Below are 21150 nucleotides of genomic sequence, written 5' to 3'. Positions count from 1 at the left end.
TTGACGATCAGATAAAACCACGTATCTGCTTGACAATATCAATTACCGCATGACCCATATACAGGGAATCTGGACCAATACACCGGAAGATGAACATTTTGTAGGGGTGTTAGTTTTATAACATCCGTAATAAGACCACCTGCCGCCAAAAAAATCCACGTGCATCATCGTCAACCTCAGTACAGAGGACCTGCCAAACCACATAGAATTCAGACAATGGGAACATACAGATACAGCTGCGAACGCGCGAAAACCAGACAAAACTAAAAGTCTGTCGACCAGAGGTTCTGGTCACAGACTAATAAATGAATTGATAAATAAATAAATGAGAGGCGCGCCCACGTCATGGCGATTAAATTGTCTTGTTTTGACTTAGATGATTAGTTTTATTTTTGCACTTTGGTAAGAGTATTGGCATTGGTGGAAAGCGTCGTAAACAAGAGTAATAGCCTTTGATAACAAAGTCTTAAGCATGGCGTAAATCTGTGGTATAGCAGCTAGACCATTTGTGTTTGTTTTTACAGATGACTCGACGAGACAATATGGCGACTAGACATGAGCTGACCAATGAAAACAGCATGGTCAAGGTCACAACCTCCATCACATCTGAAGGTCATGGCCGTCTTGTTGCGGATATATTAAAGTAAGTGACCTCAGTTGACAGGACGCTTATGTCTTTTATAGTTTATAGTTGACCATACTTTTTTGTCGTGTCAACAAATCTTGTATTGTATTTAATGTGATAATTCATAAAAGACATTGAAAATGTTGTGTTGCTTTCTTCGTTGGAAAGAGAACATTTAAAAGTTGTGAAATAAACAAACAAACAAACTATTTTAACAGCACCTTTTTCACTTTTACCGACAGTGGTCCAATACTTGTTATGAACATTACACCAGTCAGTATCAATATAGGACACCGATGAATTGATGACGAAATAGTACATGTAGTAGGAAGGAGATATAAAAAAATTAAGCTTCATGATATGTTTGATAAAAGTGACTGTCACTTAATTGTGTAACGAATCAAGTACTGTCTATGTACCTCGGCATTTAACACCAAAATCTGTGACACCTTTCTGTCCAATCTGTACTACACCCTATTTACCGTGATCTGTTTTGTAAAATTTCTCCAGCCAGTACAGAGAACACCTACAGAAAGGAGAGGAGGCTCTACATGGGGGAGACCTGGACTCAGCAGAGAAACACTTTGCAGCAGCTCTCAGGCTCGTACATGTCAGAGGTAGGAAAGAACTTATCTTGGAACTATGTTGTACATGTGGATTGCAGTAATCTTAATGAGATGTATGAATAAAAACTGTGCAGGAACGTCTACAAGGGAAGGTAAGATGATAGAAAAATAAGTCAGACTTTGGTAGCTTATAGACCATCTGACAAAGGAACCAGGAATCACCTCAAATGTGGCATATCGAGTATGGGTTGGATCTTTTTCAGTTTTCATGATATGGAGCTTTTTTTTGGTCGAGATAAATGTATTCCTTGACATTTCTCTGCAGATCCCACAGGTCTACAATATGAAAAAGAGGTGTCACCCCTGCACAAGTTGGGCGATGTCTACTGCAGGCAAGGCTGTCAAACAGGAGACGGGGGAGACTTTGTCAAGGCGGCGGCGCTGTACCAGGCAGCAGTGGCAAGGTCTGGGAATAGAGCCTTAAAACGCAAGCTTAACAAAGCAGTTACAGAAACAGAAAGATTGTTCCTTAAGTATGCCTTAGCTATAGATTCTATTACTGACAGAGTGTACATGGATAACGCTCGTAAACATAAAGATGAGCTTAGGAAAATCCGGGCCCAGATCAAACAGGAAATGGAAACCATCGACGAAGAGCTGAATCCCTACATACATGACGAGGAAAGTCAGTCAGCAAGAGAGATAGAAGCTAAGCGAGCTGACGCTGTCAGACGGTTGTTTGAGAAGATCTCTAAGGACAGGAAGGCATTCATAACCCAACTTGTAGATGAGTGTATCGCAGTGATGGGTTCCCCTCCCTGTAAGTATGCCCTGATAGGTTTGGGTTCACAGGCCACAGGGCTGGTAACTCCATACTCAGACCTGGAGTTCGCCATCTTGATAGAGGAGGAAAATGACGCAAATGTCGCGTATTTCCGGCGACTGACTCACTACCTGCACCTCAAGGTGGTCAACCTGGGAGAAACCATCCTCCCAGCCATGGGGATAACAAGTCTGAATGACTTCGACTCAGACGACCCACTGGACAACTGGTATTATGACTCTATTACACCACGTGGGTTTGCGTTTGACGGCTCCATGCCGAAAGCGAGCAAGACCCCACTGGGCAGACAGGGAACGGCGACTGAAGAAGCTAGTGAACTCATCCGCACACCAAGGAACATGGCAGAGATCTTAGAAACTGATGCTTCTCTATACCTTCAGGAAGGATATCACCTCTGTAGTGTCTTGAGAAACGTATCCATGATAGTAGGAGAGCAGGGATTAGTTGATGACTATGTCGCCATTATCACCAACAAGCTGAAGGCTCGCGATGGAGAGATGGCTCGGAAGCTGGCGGAGGAGATAATTCAGGAGAATCTGACAAAGGCTGAAGAGCAAAGACCCACTTCCGTCCTTTTCGATGTGAAGAAGGAGATCTACCGATTCCCGTCTGTAGCGGTGGACTGTTTGGCACTATGTAAAGACATTTTACCGACCACAGTGTGGAGAACAATTGACGACATGAAAAGAGCCAAAGTCGTTAGTGCAGAAAACTCACATCACCTGAAGGTGCTGGTCAGCATCTCAGCAGAACTCAGACTGAGAACCTACATGGCAAATGGTGGACAGAAGGAAAACCTGTCAGCTCTGTCGGCAATGACAACAACACAGGGTGACAGCGACGAACAAACTGTTCACTTGCAGAAGGTGTTCTACATTTCTGATGTCCACCAGCTGTTCAGATACTACTTCACAGCAAATCCGCTCAGGAAGTCTCTGTCTAATAAACAAGCATACTCTGGGCACAAGAGTCTGCTAAAAAACACCAGGTTATTTGACAACTCCCCTTTGGAAAAAGGATGGATGTACGTGACACTGGGCTACAACATGGAAGCTGCTGAATGCTGTGAAGAGGCTTTGGACAAAGGCGCTGATGTGTCGACAAGAGAAGAATTACTATTGATGTTAGGGTTAGCTTGGCAAAACATGGGAGATCATCAACAAGCCATCCACTACTTTGAACAAGCACATCAGATGTCCCACATGTTCAGCTTGCTAGGTATTGGGCATCCTAGAATTGCCATGTCACTAACCAGAATAGGGTCATCCTTGTATGAGTTGGCTAATTATATGGAAGCAATCAACTACTTTCAGAGGGCACTGGATATATGTACCAAGTTGTACGGAAAAAGTACACCACATTCTAGTATTGCCACAGCCCTCTCATTTCTGGGGTTAACCTATCAAAAGCTTGGAGACCACAACAAAGCATACGTCGACTATTTTGTAAGAACATTAGAGATGAGTTGTAGGGTTTATGGTACGTCAGATCCTAACATTGCCACGTCACTTCACAACGTTGGTTTAGTCTGGATTGACAAGGGTGATTACCAGGAGGCTATCAGGTTCTTTGAGAAATCTCTGCAGATGAGAAGGAGTCTGTATGGTCAGATATCGGCACATCCTGATATTGCTGTATCTTTTACCAGCCTAGGAGCGGCCTGTCATGAACTTGGGAATCCCCAGAAAGCTATCAGCTACAGGGAACTGGCACTGAACATGTACAGGGCTTTTTATGGTGAGACGCATCCTGTAGTTGCATCAACACTCACAAACCTGGGAGCATCGTGGCTCTATCCGGATAAGAAACAGGCACATATCTATCTGCAACAGGGACTGGAAATGACAAGAGAAATCTACGGCGATGAACATCCAGATGTTGCGCAGGCTCTTAACAACATCGGACACATCTGGTGGAGTTCAGATGAACAAGACAAGGCAATCAGTTGCTACGAAGAGGCTCTTCAAATCTTAAAGGGGATCCATGGCCCAAGTACAGCACATTCTCACATTGCCATCTCCCTCAACAACCTGGGAACAGCTTGGAGCAAACTAGGTGATGACTTTAAGGCAATGAAGTACTATGAAGAGGTACTTCAGATGTACAAGAGAATGTATGGTCCAGACACCGCACATGCCAACATTGCAAACACCCTGAACAACCTTGGAGGAGCCTGCAATAACCTTGGGATTCATCAAAAAGCACTGGTATACCTTGAAGAGGCGTTGGATATGTTGGAAAGGGTCTTTGGTCCGGATACAGCACATCCTAAAACTGCCGACGTCCTCAATAACACTGGAGTTGCCTGGGGAGGTCTGGGTGATTACCAACAAGCATTCAAGTTCTTTGAACAGGCTCTGCAGATGCACAAAACTGTCTATGGTGAGACAACAGCTCATAACAATATTGCTGTGTCCCTTAGTAACTTGGGAGAAGCCTGTACTGATCTGAGGGATTACGAAAATGCACTGGGCTACTATGAACAGTCACTGCAGATGTTTCAAACTATCCATGACTCAGATCCAGCACATCCCAACATTGCCCTCACACTTAGACGGATGGGATTTGCTCTGCACGGTCTCGGTAATTACAGAAACGTTATAAACCACCTAGAACAGGAGCTAAAGCTGTCCCAGAGTATCCATGGTACAGCGCATCCTCACACTGCCTCCATACTCCAATCCATCGGAACAGCCAACCTTCACCTTGGTGAGAACAGCAAAGCCATTGACTCCTTTAACCATGCCCTACAGATGCAAAGAAACGTGTATGGTGCGCGTGCAGAAAACCATGGTATCGTTGCTTCCCTCAGCTGCCTGGCATCGGCCTGGGCTGCCTTAGGAGATTATAGAAAAGCGAGAAGGTACGGAAACCAGGCGAGACAGATGAGACGCAAACTGGCTCGTCAGGAGTCCTGACTGACTACAGTCATACTTAACCTGAGATAGGACAGCTGCCTTGAAGGTTTACAACAAGTAGCTGAAAAGTTTTGTCGAAGCGGAAATTCCCAAATTAGAATTTTTTTTCTGACTTCACTGCTGCTAGTTGATCCACTGAACAGTCTTGTCGTATCAGACAAGACAGAAAAACTGGAACAAACCTTACGCCAACTTTCATTTTGTTATATGTTTTTTTGTTATATCATTTATGTGAAAATAGTACCAATCCATTTTAAGACTTCTTAGACCTTTAATTAATCAAGTAATCTGTATTTTTGTTATATTTTTTCTGACCCTTAAAACTTCTTTCATGACCTCAATAGAAAGCACTCAGCAGGCCAACTCTTGTCACGGTGGCATGGTAGTGAGTCAAGTCAAGGATCAGGACAGAGGCATGATGTTGCGGAGATGATAACTTTATTCAGGACAATCTGGGCACGTCCTACCCTGTCGGCGTCTCTAGCTGGAATCCCCTACCCTGATACGTGTCCCTTCTCAAACCCCTGTACATCTGCTCCCAATTACTCGGGTGACACTCCCCACACCAGGGGTGATCACAGAGTGATCACGATGTCACCTCGTGACACCTCACCCCTCATTTTTAAAACAATTTCCACATTGTTGACAGCTGTTATCAATTATTGATTACCGGGACATATCAATTATCATCATGAAGATCATCACCGCTTTTCTTTTACATACTTCTATACAATACTACTAATTCTTCTACAATGCAGGTCAGCGACATTCCGACATTTACAAAACAACAGCAAAAACATAACAATTTACAACAACAAAAGTTCATCAAATGGTTGCCAGGTGTCCCGCGCCAACTTCCTCCTCGGCGGCCGGCTTGCGCACTTCCGGGTGTGTCCCGGAACCACAGGAAACGACAGGAACTCCTCTGCCCGTCGGGAAGAGGCTTGTCTTGTCCACAGAGGCCTCCCGGCTGGATGCTCCCACGACGACGACTTCTATACGACGTCGGGCCCTCGGGGCGTCGTTGTCTGCCGAGTCGTGCTGTGGAGTCTCGCCTGTAGAGGTTGGGGTCGGACAGGGCACGCAAAGCAACCACTGACGCACATACACATAACACCGGACTTCTAACCTCGACACCTCATCTACGTCTCAACTCAACTCCGCTGCTCTCTCCTCTACCTCTCGACTTAAACATTAATATCTCCTCAACACATAAACACAACAAATAGACCTTCCGACAACTACATGAAACGCCGGACACCCCTGACCTGCTATATGGTAACATCATACGAACTACACATTACTATCCCGGGGAGTAAAACCCACATGTATATCTATAATTCTATCTCTATCTGTCTATCTTACATCTAAACTGACCTATCTGGTGACTCCCCCCCACTGACTTCCGCCACGTCCGCATGATACTCGCTGCTCAGCTAATCTATACTGTATTCCTGATAGCACTGACATAATTTATCTAACATTGGTTGCCTACATTCTAACAAGTCTAAAACTACTACAACAAATCATTTATCAAAGTAAGTAACAGAACTAGGCCGGTGTACACGGTGCGCCAATGATATTATGCGAGCCACCGACCTTCCTTCTGTGTCTCTCTCTGTATGGACTCTCTGCCCGGGCCCGCTCTTTCTCCGGCCACCATCCCGCCCGCCGCGTGGCTGTCCAGCCTTGCACCGGCCACTGCCGCTCTCTTTGCCGCTACCACAGGTCGTTACTGCCGCACTCCGGGCCGGAGCTCTGTCAGTGTCGAATTCGGCCTGCATCTCTCGGACGCCTCCCCTCCTGCTCGACTGTGTAACCGACACTCGCTCAGCGTCGTCTTGCCCCTTGCTGGTCAACCCCGCGGGCTCGGTAGGCCGGTGCCTCTCTCAGTGTCGGGGTCACTCAGCCTGTATTTGCTGGACGCCTCCCCTCCTCCTTCCTCTCGCTCGGTCACCGTCACTCGCTCAACTCTCCTTGTCCCTCTCGTTGCCCCTGTCCCGTCCGTTGCACTTGACTCACCCCAGCCGTACTACCAGATGTCACGGTGGCATGGTAGTGAGTCAAGTCAAGGATCAGGACAGAGGCATGATGTTGCGGAGATGATAACTTTATTCAGGACAATCTGGGCACGTCCTACCCTGTCGGCGTCTCTAGCTGGAATCCCCTACCCTGATACGTGTCCCTTCTCAAACCCCTGTACATCTGCTCCCAATTACTCGGGTGACACTCCCCACACCAGGGGTGATCACAGAGTGATCACGATGTCACCTCGTGACACCCTCATTCCTCATTAATAAACAAACAAACAAACGACAACAATAACTACCAGTCCCTACATCAGTCTGGCTGGCTTCTCTGGTTACTGTAGTGTACAGCTCAGCGATGCCACCTATCATCATCTAAGGAACTGCAGTTTAGACTATCAGATCAAAAGAAAGCATTGACATGTTATCGTTATTGACTGCTATACTTTTAATTCACATCACAATATGTTCACACAGCTGTAAGTAGAGTAAAGGATTACAGATGACATCACATGCATTTACTATTGGGAGAAAAACTGTAAAACTCACACACTTCTCTCCTCTAATACAATTAGTTTAGGCTCTCATGTATAACATGTATTAGCTGTGAAATAGTAATATTCTCCAAGCAGAGGTTTCGGTCAGGGGTTGGGGGGTTCTGCTGTATGGTACTGGCCTGCTTGGAGAATATTACTATTTCACAGCTTGTGATTCAAAGTTATAAAGTCTGTGAGCTAGGCTACAGCAAACAATGCAGTCTTAAAAAAAAATTAAAACATTGTACAAATCAAACTTACACCATAAAGCATATGTTCATATTTAAAAACCAGGAAAACAATATCTACACACAATGTACCACAGACTTCCATGAGAATGAATGCTACCGGTACGAATCCTGTTAAGAAAGTCAAACTTTAACAGTTTTCTTTTAGGGGAAAAAACAAACACTGTTCAACTGCAATTGGAGATACCAGAAATCAAATGAATTTCAAGTTATACATTTGAACTCTTAATTTGAATGCTTAATGAATGTACACTAGTAAGTAGTCTACCATGTCTGTTGCAAGCGCATAAAATGGTAATATCTAGATGAGAATATTTTTCTACTGCTTGTATGATATGAATGGAAAAATGATTAAATATGGACGACAAATTTGTTACTGACTCACTGTCATTACTTGTTTCGTATTACTTATCTACTGTAACATTCTTGCATCTCTTACAACGTAGCTGTTTTACTTGTTGTTTGGCTACCATTGACTCCCTTCCCCGGCCCTATCTGTACCCGTATCCCGGATGTTCCCCCTCCATATCGGCTGGGGTTATCGGCCGGCCGTACGGATCGACAGGCACCTCGTACGGGTACGCAGGACGGCCGTACTCATCCACAGGCTGCCCGTTCATCATGAAGTACGGACCGTCGTATCCTGGGTCGTACCTGCAACACAACAGCCAATCAGCACGCTGGTAGGGTTCAAACTAGCCAATCAGCACGCTTGTTGGGTTCAAACTAGCTAATCAGCATGCTTGTTGGGTTCAAACTAGCCAATCAGCATACTGGTAGGGTAGCAACTAGCAAATCAGCACTACAGCCATAGCTGTCAATGGACCCTTCCAGCCGAACACCATAAGCCCCGCCCCCTGTTCGATCGAGGGTTCTATTTCAAAACCTCGGTCAAAAACGGCGCAAGTTGCAAAAACATGGCCGCCGCCGCTATTAAGTTGAGAATACCGGCTGACTCTGGTTTAGCTTTTGGAGCCTTAAAATCCTCTCAGAACGGGCGTAAGAAAAATGCTATGAATTCTTTGTGGAAGGCTATATCCACTGGGTACAGTCATTTGAGGAGGGGACGTATATAGCTGCGGTAAGGGCGATATAATTTCAGTCAAAGCGGAAGCGGGAGGCGCTCCATAATATTACCTTGTTGGTGGGCAGGAGTGCCCGGTTTCTGACATGCGGTCGATGTAGGTGTAAAGCTGGGTACGTATATATATTACAGGTTTTCTACCGCGTTTGTTGCATGCATGGCATATGCATACATGCTCAGGAGAAAAACCAAATTAAGAAGAAAGTAGCTCGGTCACTTGCAGAGAGGGAGCTTGTACCACGTGCCAAATATAAGACACTACTACAAAGTCCACCAGTGCAGAGTCCTGTCTCTTCTACGTACATTGCTTTACATGCGCATCCTGTCCAGGAAGAAAGTAATGCTATGTAGCGCCTACCCTTCCCAAAACAACTGTACTCGGTCGGAATAGCCTTCAACAAAAAAGGCATAGCATTTTTCATTGCCCATTCCTGTCTCACTAGGGCTGTTTTTGACCGAGTATTCGAAATAGAATAGGGGGTTCTATTTGTTCGATATCCCATTCGGCTGGAAGGGTCCATTGACCAATCAGTACTCTGGACAAATTTACCGAGTGGCCAATCAGTACCATGGACAGATCTACTAAATGGCCAATCAGCACCATGGACAGATCTCCTGACTGGCCAATCAGCACCACGGACAGACCTACTGACTGGCCAATCAGCACCACGGACAGATCTACTGACTGGCCAATCAGCACCACGGACAGATCTACTGACTGGCCAATCAGCACCATGGACAGATCTACTGATTGGCCAATCAGCACCATGGACAGACCTACTGACTGGCCAATCAGCACCATGGACAGATCTACTGACTGGCCAATCAGCACCATGGACAGATCTACTGACTGGCCAATCAGCACCATGGACAGATCTACTGACAGGCCAATCAGCACCTTGGACAGATCTACTGACTGGCCAATCAGCACCATGGACAGATCTACTGACTGCCCAATCAGCACCATGGACAGATCTAATGATTGGCCAATCAGCACCATGGACAGATCTACTGACTGCCCAATCAGCACCATGGACAGATCTACTGATTGGCCAATCAGCACCATGGACAGATCTACTGACTGGCCAATCAGCACCATGGACAGATCTACTGACTGGCCAATCAGCACCATGGACAGATCTACTGACTGGCCAATCAGCACCATGGACAGATCTACTGACTGGCCAATCAGCACCATGGACAGATCTACTGACTGGCCAATCAGCACCATGGACAGATCTACTGACAGGCCAATCAGCACCATGGACAGATCTACTGACTGGCCAATCAGCACCATGGACAGATCTACTGACTGGCCAATCAGCACCATGGACAGGTTTACTGATTGGCAAATCAGCACTTTAAACAGACCAGCTCCATAACCAACCAGCACCATACACTGATGACCAATCAGCATCATGAATACAACTGCCAACTCTCCAATCAGCACAAAGGGCACCACTTACAGAGTCTGATCTTGTCCCTCACCTTACCAAAGCTGCATACTTCACCTTTACCCTTTCACCTATGACCTGATGCACATAAAGATGACCTTCACACACAAGCTTGATTCCTGTTGTAAGACCTTCATGATCTGTTCCTTAACCTATACAATGTGGCCAGCATGTTAAACAGTTGTGCTGATTTGGTGAGTGTACCCTACACCATGTCTACTGTGCACCCCTCGGGTATATGAGTGTTAAACCTGGTGTGTGTGAGAGACAGCGAGAGCGGGCGTCCGAACTCGTCCAGGACCTGTCCGTCACTCATCATGAAGCACAGACGGGCGACAGCTGGGCTGGAATGTATAGTCACATGTACAGGTGGGCTGGAATGTATAGTCACATGTACAGGTGGGCTGGAATGTATAGTCATGTACAGGTGGGCTGGAATGTATAGTCATGTACATGTACATGTGGGCTGGAATGTATGTCACATGTACAGGTGGGCTACAATGTATGCACAGTATGATGTTGATGGTGCAGTTTGATTGTTGAACAATAGGGGGGCATCACATGTACAGGTGGGCTGTAAGGGTGCAGTTTGATCACTGGACAATAGGGGGCATCACATGTACAGGTGGGCTGTAAGGGTGCAGTTTGATCACTGGACAATAGGGGGCACACATGTACAGGTGGGCTGTAAGGGTGCAGTTTGATCACTGGACAATAGGGGGCACACATGTACAGGTGGGCTGGAATGTATGTACAGTAGGGTGCAGTTTGATCATTGGACAATAGGGGACACACATGTACAGGTGGGCTGTAAGGGTGCAGTTTGATCACTGGACAATAGGGGGCACACATGTACAGGTGGGCTGGAATGTATGTACAGTAGGGTGCAGTTTGATCATTGGACAATAGGGGGCACACATGTACAGATGGGCTGTAATGTATGTCACAATGTACAGTAGCGCAGTTTGGTGGCTGGACAACAGGGGGCATCACACAAATACAGGGTGGGGTGTACTGTACAAATATACATAGCATGCACTGACATATATTTTGCATTGTGCATACTGTTCATGTACTGGGGGTGCAGTTTGATAGCTTGACAATAGGAGGCGTGCTTGACATGCTTGAGATACTGGAACCTACACAAATGAAGCACTCAGGTGATTACAGGACATGACTGCAAAAAATGAAAATCAAAGTCACAAAAAATGTCCATTTAAAATCAAGATGTATGAAGATTAGTACTTGTTCTTTGTTGGTTGCTTTAAACAACATTTAAAACCACTAATTGTCTCCATGTATATAGTTTGTGGGTGATTCTACAGTGATTTTTCACGAGTGTGCTTTGCAGTGCATTGTGCTGCCTGGGTCAATGTGTATTTCTGCTAAGATTTGTGCATTGATTGTATGTCTTCTGCTGAACCAATGATATAAACAGAGAAAAGCGCTGGTACCGACCTGCCGTACCCAGGATGCCCCATTCCGTTCTGCATGCCGTAGTCGTCGAGCAGGTCCGACGGACTCACGTTCCCGTCGTGGAGGATCATTCCGTCTGCGTCTGTATGGAACATACGGAAATAACAACAGGTTAGATTCTTAATAAACCATCATTCCTCTGCATCTGTGGAACATACGGAAACATCATCACTTTAGCTTTTTAATAAACTGTCATTCCGTCATGGAACACATGGAAACAACAACACGTTACTCGTTAGGTTCTTGATAAACCATCATTCCTTCTGATTCTGTATTGACAAAGGGAAACATGTTAACCTCTTAATCAAACCATCATTCTGCCTGCCTCTGTATGGAACATACGGAAATAAAACATCATGTCAGCTTCCTCATAAACTATCACTCCCTCTGATTCTGTATCCATAAAGTGAAACATGATAGCCTCTTAATCAAACTAACAGAACTATCATATTTAGCTTCTTAAGAAAACTATAACCCTGCATTTCTTTATCGACACGCATGCACTTAGATTCTAAATATTCAAACCATCATTCTATCTTCTGACACCGTCCTACATATAGCTTAGACAGCTTACAAAATATAGGCTTTTGTATTTTGAACAAACCTCAAAATTCAAATTTGTAAGGGTATCTTTTAAGTAAAAGCAGCCCCCCATTATCAACCAGTCAATGGAATCTCCAGTCTTTAGACGTTGGCACTTGGAATGTGCCACAACTTTTATGGGGTCAAGTTTTCTAACCAGGCTCTCAAACAACACTAAAACAGACACATTCCCAACCATGGATCTCACACACTTTTCTTCAGTCTGACTAAACTGTGGAACCCAAAATAACCAAACTTGACCTTGACATGACCTTTGTGACCTCTGCAGCCATGAGACAGAAGGTGGGAGGGGGGCGGGACTGTTGACACAGACAGGTTGGGTCGGGTTTCTACATAAACAGCAGAGAGACAGGACCCAATGGGCAGCAGCACAGACCACAGAAGATACTGTAAAAGGGAGAATCTTTGCAGTTTTTTTAAAATTTGTGGAAGGTAGAAAATTCAGTGTTCGCTGTGGTTTTAAGTCTGCAATCAAAAAAGGAGTTAGGCAAGCTGCAGACAGAACAAGCATGTTTGGTGGTTTTATGTTTGCGGGTCATTGCAAAAATTAACAGCATAAAACCATGGTGAACATTTCCTGCTTTACAGTATTGCTCCTGTACAGGGTAGGCGGGACCTGGGGGTTGGTTAGTGTGGCTGGTAGTGTGTGTGGAGAGGGCTAGGCTACAGTAGTGTGTGGGGCTGTCCTGTTGGGAATTACACTGGGAACATATCAGGGTACTCTGGACTTGGATTTTGGACTATCAGTAAAGCAGGGCAGAGGAAACAGTGCTGTTTGGTGCAGGAGAGAAAGGTCAACTCTGGTAAGCCTTTTTTAATCATCGGTTCTTAATGAAGGACTGCATAAAATGTTACTTCTATAGGGCTGGCAACAAACACGAGCCAACTTGTACTTGCATGTTGCAGGGGACAACAATGTTTCTTGGGAAAGGTCAACTCTGGTAAGCCTTTTTTAATCATCAGTTCTTCATGAAGCACTCCATAAAGTGTTGTATGTAGGGCTAGGAGCAAAGCATGGGACAACTGGTAAGGTTACTCTGGCCTTGCATGTTGGATGGGGAGAACAGTTTGGTTCATTGGGACAGAAAATACAGGTCCTTTCTTTAATCATCACTTCTTCAGTGCTCTAGAGGATCAAGTCTGTATACAGGCTGGGAACAAAAAAATGATCTGAAAACTGGTACTCTGGACTTTCAGGGACAATACGTGTTCCTTGGGTCAGACAAGACGGGTCAACTCTGGTAAGCCTTTCTTAAATCATTAAGTTCATCATTAAGTGCTCTTGAATATAGAATCTAGTCTGTATACGGGGCTGAGAATGAAACATTTGACAACTGGTACCCTGGCCTTAGATGTAGGACTTTCAGGGACAACAGTGTTTCTTGGGACAGAAAAGACGGGTCAACTCTGGAACACCTTTCTTAAATCATTAAGTTCTTTATTAAGTACTCTAGAGAATAGAGTCTGTTTACAGGCTGGGAAAAAAACAATTTGACAACTGCACTACCCTGGCCTTGGATGTTGGACTGTAGTAGGATGGGATAACAGTCGGACCGTTCCTTGGCACAGGAAAGCCCAGTGAACTCAAACAGAGCCTCCAGTCTGTTCAGGTGGCCAATACTTGCTAGGCACCACTGACAGTTAACGTTGTATAAAATTCGGTTATGGGGTTTGGCAGTAAATAATATAGAGGTTAAAATGATTCTCCAATTCAATGATGATGAAGTACTCAAGATTTTTCCATGTGGCCTAGAAACCTTTCTGTTTCCCTTCCAGTTGGGAAAACTGTTTCCCCAGTGGCATGTCATATTTACGACCAGGCGGTAGGATCTTATATTCCAGATGGTGACTCATAAATTTGCTGAACTACTCCAGACCTCAGAATCTGTCCTACCTGGATAGTTGGGTATCAGATGTCACAGAACTGGAAACATTTAGTTTCCACTAACTGACTAAGTACAAGGAATTGGTGGCCTAGAGCTTTTTCAAGACTTTAAACTTGCACTGCCAGTTAAAATCTCCACTTCAGATGTCATAGGTGAAGAAATATTTTTTTTTGTACTGAGGGAAATATAAATGTTATCATTATGGGGACCTTATGGACTATTTCCAAGGTTTGGATTATGATGTTTTATCACTTCCAGTACAGTAAGGTGTTGAACAGATCAGGGTACATGTAAAATCTACATGATTGTAAAATGTCAAAGTGACTCAACTTTGTACATTTAACTTGACAATGTATTTTACTAGTAAACTTTAAGGTTTCACTGAGAAATGATGTCATTTCTTTAAGTTTAACTTAATATTCCAAGACTTTGAAGTCTCCTTGGCAAGGAATGGTCATCACATCTTAAGTATCAGTTACAATGTCTTGAAGAAAGTTTAATTTGGTCACCTTACACCACCTTCTTGTGGTTCAAACTTGTTTTCTTAAGAAACGTGAGAGTTTTGATGGTGTTTTTTTTTAACACAAGACTTTGCAGGTGATGATTTAGAAAACGTGCACTGATCACCTAGCCAACAGACCTGTGGTTTGAAGTTGTTTTCAGAGGAAACAAAAGAAAGAGTTTTACCATAAGAAAGTTTCATCAAGACTTTACCACGTTTCCTTCCCATGCCCATAATGTTTATCACTAAGAGTATCAGTTACTTCAAGGTGATAAAGGTCTGATCGTCTTAGAGGGTCTGCATGCTCTTTTCCTTAAGGTTCCGGTTCGGAGTTTTTTTCAGGATTTGGGGCCGATTTGACTGTCTCTGAGAAAAGCACTAAACGCTTCTCAAAACACCGTTTTTCGGATAATTCAATGTTTCCGATAGAAAAGTGTGTGTTGTCGCTGACAGGCTCATTTGACATTTTCTGTAGAAATGTTATTTTTGGTAAAAACCATCAAAAATATATGCTTTTCATCAAAAAATTGCTAATTTGGGGCCATTGTTTACAGGCCGCTACACGGAAAAAATGAATTTTCCTGGGATAATGACTCATATGGCAATGAAGGTCAAGACTTCTTCTGTATACTGAGTAAAAAGGAAAAAAAGTTATCCGATACGTTTTCCGCAAGCTCCGATGGCGCTGAAACACCCAAAACGCACATAGAACGCATGATCTGGGTAATCAGGCGACGAAACGCTTTACCGCTATCGCGCGCACTAATACCAGGAAGTGTTTGCCGCACGATCAAATCTCCGACACCATAAAACGCTACGAACAACAAGCATTTGGAGAAGTATAAAAGATTATAGACTTTTAAAGCGATAGCCGAAAAATCTAGAGCTAAAACTATGGAGACAACCTCTGATTTGCGTCTTATTCTTAGGGACTATTTAGATATCTGGACACTTGAAATTCCGAACCGGAACCTTAAGGCTAGTTTGATTTTCTATAATTCACAGGGAAAGCCGTGTTATCCATGTGCTTCGTAGCAAGGTGACCAAATTTTGTGTAATTGCCTTGAAGTTCCTTAATTTTAGTGTTACTGTAATACGTACGGACTTCTTCTGAATTCTGCATCAAATGTTGTCAGGAGCCCCATGCAGACCCTCTCCTTAGAGACAGGGCCTGCTCCTTTTCCAGGTGGTTTTCAACTGTAATTTGAGAACTTTCTCCTTTAGATTTTTTTTTTTACTGAAAGGGTTGTACAACTTCTACTTGTTCTCAAGAATTTTTTCAGGTGTTAACTTTTCAGTAACTGTTGTAATCTGAGAACTTTCTGTTCTGTTTGTCCACAATCAAGCTGTTGATTTTAAGTATCAGTTACAGCGAGGTGACAAAGAAAACATGGTTTGATCACCATACAGACAGATTTGTGATTTCTACTTTAACTTAAGGATTTTTCCAGGTTTTCTTCAGTGGAGCAAATGTTGGTACAAGGAGAAGTTGTCGACTTATGGAGAGTCTTTAAGTTAATAAAAACATTTCTATGGATCTTGACTTTTTCTTCAAGTACATTACAAAATGTAAATCTCACAAGAGAATAGTTGGTTCAAAATTTCAGCTACTGAGCAACTTGAAAAACAAGAAAAAAAAGCAATTCTTAAACAACTGTCATTTCCCTTCCACCACAACATTCTTGCAAAAATAACATGAACCCACAGTATAAATGATTATACTCTTATTGGGGTACGACTGGTATAGTAAGCATGCCTTTACACCAACGTGTGGCTCTATTCAAATGTGGGACCTTCATTTAACGTCCTATTTGAGGGACTTCCTTTACTGAAATACTCATTTCCATCTGAGTGAAGTGAGGAAAGTGTCGTTCCCAAGGGCACAAGATTGTTGGCATATCAACAGTTACTGTAGTGTTTAAGTCCGTACAGCAAAGCACTATTTCCCCAACAGCTTACTGAGGTATTGTTTAAATTGTTCCCGCAGGCCAGTATTTCCCCAACAGTACTCCCCACATACACCATGTAACATACTCAGGAATGTCAATGTTATGTCGGGGCTGCACGTGTACACCGGCAGATGTAACCGTGTATAAACAGATTAGTACTGCTAGAAAACAGACAACACTCCAAAAGCAGGAGTCTACAAGAATCCCGTGGAGCTGTGGGTTCGATCCTATTGGGTCAAACCAGCTTGGATGTGTTTTGCCAAGGATTGCATTCGTCATTTCAGATGGCATAGTAAAGCCCACGGCCCTGTGTAAGCCCCCGGCCCTGTGTAAGCGGTAGTCATGTGTAAGCCTCAAGCATATAGTCTGCAGTATGTAATATGTGTGAGTGAGTGTGTGTGGGGTCTCTAGTCTGCAGTACGTAATAGTAATACATTGTATCCCCACTAATGATCAAGGTGTTTCTTCACCTTGGCTTAGAGGTCACTAATGCCCTTGTGCTGAAGGACAAGGACAAGACGTTATGACTCGGAAGACTCCCAGCAGCTGACCCAGAAATGTCCGAGCAGTTGTGATGGTCAGTTGAAGGCCAAGTGTGAAGTCAACACAGAACGGACACAGGGTGTGAATGTGTGCATCACTGTGTGGTCATTAAAGTTTTTAACACATGGGCTTGGAGCTTCTATACGCACATGTGTCGTCTTGTATGTCATATACATGTATGCACACATGTGATACGGATGGGCACATTGCTTCTATACGCACGGGGGAGAGATACTGTATTAGATACAAACACGTGTGATACTGATGGGCATGTATCTTCTGCAATGTATATGCACAAGTGTGGTCTTGTATGTCATATACGCACACATGCGATACTGTATGATATACAGTCCTAAATGCCCAGATTTGATACTCTTGTTAGGTATTAGACTATGAGAGATGACACCATTGAGGTAGTAATATGTACATGACATTTTGTACTCTAGCACCTGGGCTGAGATATAGTAGAGACCCCCTGGAAAGTGTAATAAGAAGTCTTCCACCTTCCAGGACCAGATTTAGTGCCTATGTTTTACTTGATAAAACATGCACTAAAACAAGACTCGACATCTGGACCAGGTGTTAGGAGCAATATCAAAATCCACCAGTCTGAAATATGGGACTTGATTATCTACTTAGTATCTATTTGCTTTATTGAACATAAGAGTAAAAAGGAATTGAAACTGAAAGAACTCAGAACAAGTTAAACACTATCAACTCTAAATGGTTAATTACAGAGATTTTCACATCAATAATCACATATCAAATAGAACAGAACCTGAAATCCTTCAAATTATGTCTACTATCTTATCAAGTATGATTAAACTTGGAATTGACCAATCAACTACAAAGACACATATAACATGCATTGGCATAATACCGGTAGTAAGACTTATACCGGTAGATTCAAAATACCGGAACTTAAAGAGATCTACATGTACACATGCAACAATAGTTATTTCATAGCTGTGCACACTTCAGACATCTAGGTGTCCAATACATCATTTACAAAGCATCGATAACAATGCATTCAAAGACAACAAGGCCAAAAGTTTTCAGTATCTTTTTCGGGGTAGGCAGCTCGTCGTGGGACGAACACACTGTCACATTCATTGCCAAATTTATAGATCATAATTACACATGCTCACGGCACAAGACGAACATGATTCAACAACAATCTTGAATTTCTGTTGGTGACCTACAACTCATGTAAAAGTGTGAAGAACCGTTGCATAATAGCCCGGATCTATGACTGAATGGGCAAAATTGAACGTACGCAGCCATTTTCCCGCCATTTTTATATCTACGCTAGCAGTGAAGTGTTACGTCATAGCGGTTGTGACGGACAGAAGTTAAATGAAAATTCTTGACAGTATACGTCCGTTTTCTCATGACATTTTGTATGCTCATGCAGGTTTATGTTTTATGCATTTACTGACAGAAAAGGAAGGAACATCAGAGGATGTATAAATGTACATAGCGGCAGTTAATTGTGCCGTGTTTCTTCCTACCGGTATTTTTTACCCCCTCCCAACCACGCGCCCGTTCTCCGTGTAATTCCGCGGCATGTTACAATTACAATATTACGCTTTTAGCAGGACAAGAGTGGCAGAAAAGTTACACAGAAGAAGTGGCAAGGGTAACCTATAACAGCAACATGTAACTGGAGAAAATGATGCGTTGACAATTTGTCAAATCAGTATGGCTAGAGAAATCGTCGTAAACGTACCGGTATTATGATAATAGATGTTAACAGACCTCTGATTGACCAATCAACTTCCAGGATAAGTATAACAAACCTGTCATGCATAAAAAAGTAAACTAGATGCAATGACGTATCAAACAGAGCGACACAAAACAAGCAAACTTGCAATGGACCAATCGAACAGAGCAACACAAAAGTTGATGTTGCACTTTCACACCCAGTAGAAGACTGTAAAAAGTTTCTTCAAGGTCACCTCTAACCACCCATCACCACTTCCTTGAGATGTCTTCTTTTCTCACATCTTAAGAAGCGCTGGGGCCTGACCCTTGAGACCCGACCCTTACTCCTTCACTTTCACTGTTTGGCTCCAGTGTTCCTTAAGAGTTTATAGCCGCAGAGGTCAGAGGTCAGTAGCAGGGGCGCAGGGTTTATCAATAAAGGCTCTGGGGAATCTGACAACTGCACGGGAACATATGCAAAGGGATGCGCATAAACACAGAGAGTGAAACTGTCCTTATTCTTAGCTTCTACCAGGCTCCGCGGATCGGTATTACAATTGTAGAAATTGGACAAATAGTGTCAATAGTACGCTGGGGGAGTCGGCCGGTCAGTAAATACATTAGCCCAACCACGAATAGAAGGCACACATCAACACAGAAAGTGAAACTGGCTTATTCTTACAAGAAGCTCCCCAGATGGATTTAGAGAAATTTCTTGAGAATATACACCAGTTCCTCTTGTTGTGAGTTCGCCTCATAAGTGAAAGTGCTTAATTTACACAAGAAGAAGCATCCCAAATGGATTAAGAGAAACTTCTTGAGAACATATGCCAGTTCCTCCTGTTATATGGGTGCACATCAACACAGAAAATAAAAGCGTTTAATTCTAAGCTCCCCAAATGAGTTTAGAGAAACTTCTGGGGAATAAGCAGACAAGGCCCTGAATTCTGGGTGCACACTAACACAGAAAGTGAAAGTCCTTATTCTTACAAGAAGCTCCCCAAATGGATTAAGAGAAATTTCTTGAAAATATACACCAGTTCCTCTTGTTGTGGGTTCACCTCATAAGTGAAAGTGCTTAATTTACACAAGAAGAAGCTTCCCAAATGGATTAAGAGAAACTTCTTGAGAACATATGCCAGTTCCTCCTGTTATATGGGTGCACATCAACACAGTAAGTGCAAGTGTTTAATTCCTAAGAAGCTCCCCAAAACGATTCGGAGAATCTTCTTGGGAAAATATGCTTTGCATCCATGTGAAGGACACTGTTCAAGAAATTAAAAGTCAGCAATATTTCTCCCTACTGCCTAACCCTATAACCAATAGGGAATATTGGAAGCCAAAAAACTCCTTCAAAGTGCTAAAGGTAATACAACACATCAAATGATAAGGCTGATATACAAGCCTAGTCCCGACCTCAGGCCGTTGATGTATGTATGATAAGACTCAGTGATATTATGACTTTAGAGGACAGTTATACAATTTTTATTAAATGAGCAGCCCAAGAATTAGATTGTCACAACCTTTGAAAGCAGTACCTCTACTATATTGTGATGTGTATGTTTCCTGTATCATAATCTTCCACCCCTGCCAAAATGCCCACATGGACTAGTCCTGATATCAGCCACTGTTAGACAGTTAGTGCTGAGGTTGGCGGGAGTGGTACCGGTGAAAGTAATTGCCTTAACCGCTGAAGACTTGGAGTTCTGACCAAGACTTGTCTGTACCTGAAGGCGACTTCTGAGACACTTCGGGGTAAGTTTTAAGACTTCTTGGTCCTTGCTACATCTTCTTTAAGGAGTGTGACAGAATGGGGTCGGGTGGCGTGGCAGGTCTGGAGGTTCTTGAAGGAGTTTGTAATAATAAGACATTAGATCAGAACAAGCTGGAGGTGTTGGTATCACAGGAGCCCACTTAGCACCACAGGGGTGCAATACAACATGCCCAGGTGCAGATGCAGAGTTATTCTATCATATTCAATGATTTACATATTGTATGTTTCCATCTGTGTCTATTTGTATTTCACAGCTCTACTCTACAACAGACAGGGCTTTTACAAAATCATATTCAGTTACTGTAGATAATGATGACATGAAGGAAATAACATTTGATCAGGACTACTAGCATTTTATAACACAAGCTTACTGGGAACCCAAGAGGGGGGTTGTCCAGATGGGGGGGGGGG

The 21150-nt window shown here is 43.5% G+C and overlaps 1 protein-coding gene across 2 annotated transcripts in view; it reads right to left on the bottom strand.

Annotated features, from left to right (window-relative positions):
* Positions 1-7771: 7771 nt before the first annotated feature.
* LOC118421714 (kinesin-associated protein 3-like) overlaps positions 7772-21150 on the bottom strand; it is a 107805-nt gene continuing 94426 nt past the window's right edge. For both annotated transcript variants that reach the window (XM_035829193.1, XM_035829194.1), the window contains 2 exons: positions 11761-11860; positions 7772-8418 (listed from right to left, as the gene is read on the bottom strand). In XM_035829193.1, the coding sequence (XP_035685086.1) occupies positions 8256-8418; positions 11761-11860 (263 nt within the window). In that variant the 3' untranslated portion in view covers positions 7772-8255. The remainder of the gene's footprint in view (positions 8419-11760; positions 11861-21150) is intronic.

This window comes from Branchiostoma floridae, chromosome 8, assembly GCF_000003815.2.
Source record: "Branchiostoma floridae strain S238N-H82 chromosome 8, Bfl_VNyyK, whole genome shotgun sequence".
In the NCBI taxonomy this organism is placed as follows: domain Eukaryota; kingdom Metazoa; phylum Chordata; class Leptocardii; order Amphioxiformes; family Branchiostomatidae; genus Branchiostoma; species Branchiostoma floridae.
Note: the sequence above shows the minus strand (reverse complement) of the source record. Positions and strands in the feature narration are given on the sequence as shown.